This window comes from Oxyura jamaicensis, assembly GCF_011077185.1.
Source record: "Oxyura jamaicensis isolate SHBP4307 breed ruddy duck chromosome 14 unlocalized genomic scaffold, BPBGC_Ojam_1.0 oxy14_random_OJ89947, whole genome shotgun sequence".
In the NCBI taxonomy this organism is placed as follows: Eukaryota; Metazoa; Chordata; class Aves; order Anseriformes; family Anatidae; genus Oxyura; species Oxyura jamaicensis.
The window spans coordinates 1-7,501 of NW_023304388.1; the positions used below are offsets into that span (position 1 = coordinate 1).

At 41.1% G+C, this 7,501-nt stretch overlaps 1 protein-coding gene across 1 annotated transcript; it reads left to right on the forward strand.

The window, feature by feature from the left end:
* The first annotated feature begins 3,860 nt into the window (after positions 1–3,860).
* LOC118157942 (C-Jun-amino-terminal kinase-interacting protein 3-like) lies at positions 3,861–6,389 on the forward strand. Its single transcript, XM_035312483.1, has 3 exons — positions 3,861–4,041; positions 4,794–4,864; positions 5,633–6,389. Exons 1-3 carry the CDS (start codon positions 3,876–3,878, stop codon positions 5,726–5,728), a joined length of 333 nt encoding a protein of 110 aa, XP_035168374.1. The 5' UTR covers positions 3,861–3,875; the 3' UTR covers positions 5,729–6,389.
* Positions 6,390–7,501: the final 1,112 nt, after the last annotated feature.

The window sequence follows — 7,501 nt, forward strand, 5'->3', positions numbered from 1 at the left end:
AGACCAGCGATGAGTGGTGTTCCTCAGGGGTCAGTGCTGGGACCAGCACTGTTGAACATCTTTGTTGGTGACGTGGAGAGTGAAATTGAGTGCACCCTCGGCAAGTTTGCTGATGACACCAAGCTGTGTGGTGGGGTTGGACACGCCGGAGGGAAGGGTGCCATCAGAGGGACCAGGACAGGCTTGAGAAGACTTAATTTTTCAGTTTCTCTGAACGAAACCCTAGCATCAGTAACAAATCCAGGATCCTTTTAAAGATGACCTGCATAGTGGGAATAAAATTGGTCTTGTACTTTCTTTTGCTTCCTAATTTAGTGCCCAGAGATACGTGATTATTTTCCTTAAAGTCAATTAACTTTTATTTCCAATAAAAACATGGTTCCTGCCTGGCCAGGGTGGTGTAATCCTGGATGGAGAGTTAGGAAGAGGTGGGCGTCTCGAGCCAAAAGAGCTGAGCAAGAGGGAAAGCTGAGGAAGTGAGATGTGATGTGGATTTAGAAACTGGTCATAATTAAAAGTTTGTCAACAGAGCTTTAGCATGGAGTGGTTCCAGCAAATCCCTGAGAGGAGATGGAGGAAAATAGATTTTTTGGGATAGCTTAGACCAGTCCTCCAAGCCCAGTTAAACTTCTTTAGGTCTGTGCTCAGTGTAACTGTCCTGGTTAGATACTTTTTTTCACTCAGTGTGAAATGATATAGTTATTCTGGAAAGAGTTTCAAGAAAAAATCTGCCCTTCTCAAAATCCCCAAAGCAGATTGCTGGATTTTTGGTAATGACTAAGTGGTTTCAATGTTGAATTGATGTTTCAAAGAGAAAATGCTTTTACTTAAAAATCTAAAACCTTGTATAGTCTTAAAATGTAATGAAAAAGTCAATGCATAGCCTCTGAGATACCCAGTAACTCTTTTAAGAATATATAGAGAGGAAAAAAAAGGTATTGACGTTTCTGGTATTTCTAGAAAATGCTGCATCAAAAAAGCCATGGGGAAAATAAAATGTGGTGTAATACATCTGAGCGGAATGGAAAAGAAAGTTAAAAGTGCCTTTAAGGATTAAAAGCACTGCAGAACAGTGAGTGCAGGAAAAATAAGACATGACCAAAATGTTTTTGTATGTTTCTATAAATACAGGTTGTAGGAATAAAAACTGACTCATTGTTCAGATGAAGTTACTGAAGGGTTTTACAAGTCAGCAGGAATAATAAATGATGGCACCTTTCAGTCACCTGAAGAGAGAGGATCCAATTCACCAGCATGGTGATGTCTCTGGTATGGCTGCTAATTCCAGTAAAAGGAACGGAAAATGTGCACATGGCTTATCCTGAGAATAGTCAACGGCTGTATTGTTTTGTGTGCTGGCTTTGAACAAACTCCAGAGAAAGAATCTTTCCCTATATTGAATTGCATTAATTTCCTTCGGAATTTTATTAAAAAATGTTTTTCAACCAGATTGTGTCTGTCCTGGAATCCAGTGAGGTTTTACTCTTATATTGTTTACTCTAATATTTGCCACGTCCTCTTCTGATGCAGTTGTCAGAGACGGGCTGTGGCCTCTTCTGGTAGTCCATGGGACTGCTCTGCTCCATGGCAGTCGCTGTTTGTAGAGGGCAGTACTTGCCCCGTGCAGCGTACAGAGGAGGGTGAAAGCAGTCTTACCTTCCTAGTATTTGTTGTTTTAAACAGAGGTTTCAGCAGTTCCATGTATGTGTGTTGTGATGAGTTTGTTAGAACCCAATCTAGGGGCGTTTTGCAAGCAGACCAAGAATAGGAGCTGTAGGGCTGGCAGCAGCTTTGGAGCTGCTTGCCCTTCATAATCCCGAGTTACCTCTCCCAAGGCCTGCTCTTTTTCAAAAAAACATCTTAAATGTAGATTAGAGATATCTCCCCTTTATTTTTTGTTTGCTCTCCTCCTATGCAGTTCTGAATAAGGGGCTGTGGGGCTACTCCAGTGGTCTCTGCTGTTTTTCTAAATGGAAGACATGAAGTAAGAAAAAAGACACTCCGTGGCATGGTATGATTATGTGCACATGTAAATTTTGAGAGGAGAACTGGTGCTGTGGTTTCACTTTCCATGGATGTGGCTGTTTAGGAATAATGTAAAGAGGCACAGTAGGGGTGAAAGAGAAGTTCTGGATCCTTGAGGTCAGGAAAGGATTTGTTCTAAAGCTGGTGGGATAGCTTCAGTGACCTTCCTTGTAAGCGTGGTGGTCTTGCGTTTTACGTGTGGTTTGCTGTGGAGAGGATGTGTATGGGTAACAGAACAAATGTCTTCTGAGTTGTATGGATCTTTCCATGTGCTTGTGGTGGGTAATGCTGTTAGATGTAATTGGGTTTCCTAGTCTAGTAATACGGATGGTAAGTTATTGCAGCAATACGCGTGTTAGTTGGCTGTACAGAACAATTCATGTGCCCATAGAGCATGAAGACTGGGCTTGCTTAAATAGACTTAGAGATTTGAAGGTGACATTTGCTTTCCAGGGGCCCTGTTTAGTTTAAATGTTTCATGAAAGCAGCTGCGATCTAGAAAGCAGCTCTAATCTAGAGTCACATATAGTATCAGCCCACTATAGTGGAGCTAAGTGGAATATTTTGTGTTTTACTTTTCTAGCATTTCTTTCTCTGCTCTACAGTGGTAGCATCTGATATAGAGAATGACGGAAGTCCCTGGTCAAAAGTAACATTTTACAGAAATCTGAGCCTGATATTAGATACTATTTTGTTGTGATTTCATAACAAGGTTAGTATGTGTGTAAAAATCTTTCCTTTACTGCTTTGCAGTAAGTAACCTAGGTTGCTGTGTGTGCTGTTGACACTTCGTTGTTGCTAATGAGAGTTATTAGATTATCCCTTCCCTGCCTTCTTTGCCAAGAGTGGCAAGCCAAGCCTTTTCTTTCTGAATATAAATTCATCGAACTCTCCTCCACTTGCTGGTCATGGCTGGTCGGCTCCCACGTATCAGAGCCTTTCTCCAGTTCATTGCTGGGGTATTTCATGATCACTGGGTGCTGAGGTTACTCTGAGTTCCTTCCCTGTGCCTGGTTCCCCAGCAAGGCCAGAACGGAAGAGGAGGAGTGGGGGAAGAGATGTCAGAAGTTCTGGGGTTAGTGATGTCTGGCTAGGGGAAGGCTCCCTGGGATTTTCTTCCTGCAAGTTCTCATCAGGCTGGGAAGCTTTGCTTCCCAACATCTACTTCCTTTCTGCACTGATTCAGGCTGTAACACAACTTATGAAATTGTCAAAAGTAAAATTTTTCAGAATTTCTCAGTGACTCAAGTCAGAGAATCACCTCATTCAACATTCCTCTAGTTCTTACAATTTTAACTGTTAGTTTTCTTCTCTATAATTTGATTTATTTACTTTTTCTAATCTCTGGTTGAGGCTCTGGGAAGTGGATTGCAAAGGGGACTATGAAGTCTGACAGCTGTGGATAGGTTTTCCACAAGACTTGCAGATTTCCGGCAAAACTTACAGCATGAATTACAGTCAAAGCTTTCTAAAACTGCACAAATAGATGAATCATTCTGAAGAAGGGTTCTGACATACGTAGTTACTAATATATGACCATAGACATAGAATTTGCCTTCTCTGACATAAACAGGCATAAACATTCAGCCTGGCATGAGAAAGAAAAATGTTACTGAAGATGACAGAATTGCACTGGTTTAACTGGTTTATGTTGGACTGCAGTTTATATGCTAATTATACACAGAATGCATCTTTTACTTTCTCTTGTAAGATACTTTCTTCAGCTTGATTAAATGCTATTGTACTACTTCCAGAACATAGAAATTCTTATCTCCTCTTTTAAAACTTACGCTTTTTTTTTTAATGAGGGAAGAGAGAAGGGGAAAAGTCATAAAGGGCAAATAGATTTTATGTTTATTTCTCATCCTTGCCTCCTGTTTTTTTTCCTTATACAGAAGTTTATAGAGTTTGAAGATGCACTGGAGCAGGAGAAGAAAGAACTACAAATCCAAGTGGAACACCTTGAATTTCAGACTCGACAGTTGGAGCTGAAGACCAAAAACTATGCAGATCAGAGTAAGCAAAGCTGTGTACCAGACATGATGATACAGTTTCCCTTACATGACCATGTAACAGCTATCGTGCAAATAATTTGCATTTTTGTTTGTTTTAATGTAATTTATGCAAAAGCTGAAATCTCTGGCTATCCCTTTCTTAGGTATAAAATTCTGAGTCATCTAAAGGATGAGATAGCTACACTAATTTAGCAGAGGGTTCAGTGCTTCTCTTGCATGGAAAATGCTTAGTCTCCATCTGCAAGATTTGGGCCATTGGTAAACCTTTTTGTACCTGGTTTCCAGTTTCTTCTTGTGCTTGAACAGCACCTCCTTCTTTTCTCTCATATAATGATCGCATTTGTTTGTTTATGCACGTGCTTTCTTAACAGGTGCAGCTGCATTTTGTTGGTTGAAGTTCCCATCATGTTTTGTCTAATACTTCTTGTACTCAAACAGCTAGGAGGCACCCACCCCAGAAGATAATTTAATTTGTTGATAAACCACCACATTTATAGGGTACCTGGCTAGTGCTCTTTTTCTGCACTTCTATTGCACCACCCAGCCTGCCTGTTTTGGGAACGTGCTAGTACCGATGAAGTAAGTTCGTAATGAAAACCAGATACTCTAATCTGCATTATTCTGTTTCCGTTTGTTTCATTCAGTAGATAGGAGTTCATTTCTAACAAAGTATGCCTGTTTTGTAGTATATTCTATTTGCTCTGGGGAGACTGATCTGTATGTTAGCTAATGGTTGGAATCTTTTCTTGATAGTTTCACGACTGGAAGAGCGTGAATCAGAAATGAAGAAAGAGTATAATGCTTTACATCAACGTCACACAGAGGTAGGCTATCATCTTGTTATTTCTGAACAAACAAACTCTTAGCCTGCCCATAAAATCATGTCAAAAATTCATCTTTACCATACTGAACTAGAGCTTCTGAATCTTGAGAAGAACATCAGTTATATCTGAAGGGAGGATGAAAAGATGATGGAGCTAGGATCTTTCCAGTGGTGCCCAGTGACTGGATGAGAGGCAAAGGGCACAAAAGGGAACAGAGGAGGCTCTGTCTGGACCTCAGGAAGCACTTCTTTACTGTGCATGTGATGAAGTGCTGGCATAGTTTGTGCAGGGAGGTTGTGGATACTTGGAGATATTCAGAAACCATCTGGGCGTGGTCCTGGGCAACCTGCTTTGGATGGTCCTGCCTGAGTAGGGGGGTTGGACAAGATAACCTCTGTAGATCACTTGTGAACTCACCAGTTTTTGATTCTGTGAAGAGAACCCCTTTGCCTCATCTCCCGCTACTAACCAGCCTCCAGGATACTTTTTACATCATTTTTGAATATCTTTTTTCATGGTTCTTGGTTAATCCTAAGTCATTTCTGATGTAATTTTCTGATGGATTTTCTGTCAATTTATTCCATTCAATTATGTCATCAGCTCAGAAGAAGAGCAAAGTTGAGGAGTGTTGTTTTATTTCACCTGTTTTGTTTTTTTCCTTAAGAAAAAGGGAAATTAGAAACGGATGGTTGAGAAAATCAAACGAAAGCAGAAATTGAGTCTTTTCTTCTCTTGTGTTTGGCTCATGGATTTTTTTTCTCCTCATAGATGATCCAGACTTATGTGGAACACATTGAACGATCCAAAATGCAGCAGGTTGGCGGAAATAATCAAACTGAGGGCAGTGTACCTGGGAGAAGGTAGGGCCATAACCTCTCCATATAACGTATGCCATCCAGGAACTTGTAAACTGAGTGTACATATTTGACAGAGAAACAAACCAGAAGAAGGATCTTTCCCTCTGGGCATGGATTGTAGCTGCAGTTTTTTGTAATGGTTGTGGGTGAGTTGTAGGTAAGTTTTCTAAGGCTTGACAAAGAGGAGTTTTTTGTGTTCATTTACAAAGTTTATACCTTATCACACTGCCATGCGTGGAGGACATCTGGAAAAATAAGTTTGTATTCTCAGGTAGCATGTAAAAGGTTTATCCGTAAACTGAATGGAGGTGGCAGAGAGTATTCATTTGTGTGAATGCATGTGTGTGTGTGTGTGATAGCCAGCAAAACTGTAGCAATTGAATCCATTAGCCATTATATAAGTTTTTCCTCAATTTCTTCAAGGGAAAATTTCTGCAGGTCAGTCACCCGATAGACCTACTTCAGAGAAAGAAAGTGATTTTTCCCGTTTTCATAGAACCAGCCTTTGTTGAAAGAATGACAGTAGTAGTAATGAAGTTCCGTACACAAGAGCCCTAGTATTTTGTAGTCTTAGACCAAATTTAAAGCACAAAAGTTGCAATTGTATTGATTTCATTACAGATGCATTTTATATACCAGTAATACTGCCCTTGGGGTGAGAAAGAAAAGAAAAAAAAGTGGTGTTCCATAAGTACTGGTTGGAGAAGTAATAATCAAATAAAACATCATATAAATCTACTCAGAATGAGCACAACCTATTGAGCCACTGAGACATAAAAAATACGTTTTCTGTGGCAATTTTTATGTCTGTCAAATTATTATTTCTGTTAATGGGCTTTAAACTAGCCAGCTTGCTGCCCTGGCCTTTGGGTAAACAGACTTTGGCATCTTCAGGGATTTGCTTGATAAGAGTACCATGGGACAAAGCCCTGGAGGTAAGAGAAAAGAAACCAAAAATATCAAATATGGCAATACACCAAAATATCAACCAAGAAAGCTGGTTGATATTCAAAGATCACCTCCAAGCTCAGGAGCAATGCATGTCAACAAAGAGAAACTCAGGTACAAACACCTGGAGGCCTGCATGGATGAACAAGGAGGTCCTGGCCAAACACAAGCAGAAAAGAAGGCCTACAGGAAGCGGAAGCAAGGACAGGTAGCCTGGGAGGGATACAGTGGCATCGTCCGAGCAGCCTGGGATCAGGTTCAGAAAGCCAAAGCATCGTTAGGATAAAATTTGGCCAGGGACGTCAAGGGCTACAGGAAAGGCTTCTATAGGTACATTGGTGATAAAAGGAAGACTAGGGAAACTGGGGGCCTTCTCCAGAAGGAAACGGGAGACCTAGTTACCTGGAATACAGAGAAGGTTGAGTTACTCAATGACTTTTTGGCTGAAGTCTTAGACTTTTTGGCCAGCAAGAGCTCCAGCCACATAATCTGGGCCCCAAAAGGAAAAGGCAGGGCCTTGGAAAATGAAGGACTGTCTGCTGTGGGAGAAGATCAGGATGGAGACTAAGGAACCTGAAAGTGCATAGATCCATGGGACCTGGTGAGTTGCATCCAAGGGTCCTGAAGGAACAGGCAGATGAAGTTGCTAAGCCATTATCAATCATGTTTGAGAAGCTGTGTCAGTCTGGTGAAGTTCCCGCTGACTGGAAGAGGGGAAGCCTAACCCCCCTATTTAAAAGGGGAGAGAAGAAGAGCTGGGGAACTACAGGACAGTCAGTGTCACCTGTGTGCCTGGCAAGGTCATGGAACAGATTGTCCTGGAAACTGTGTG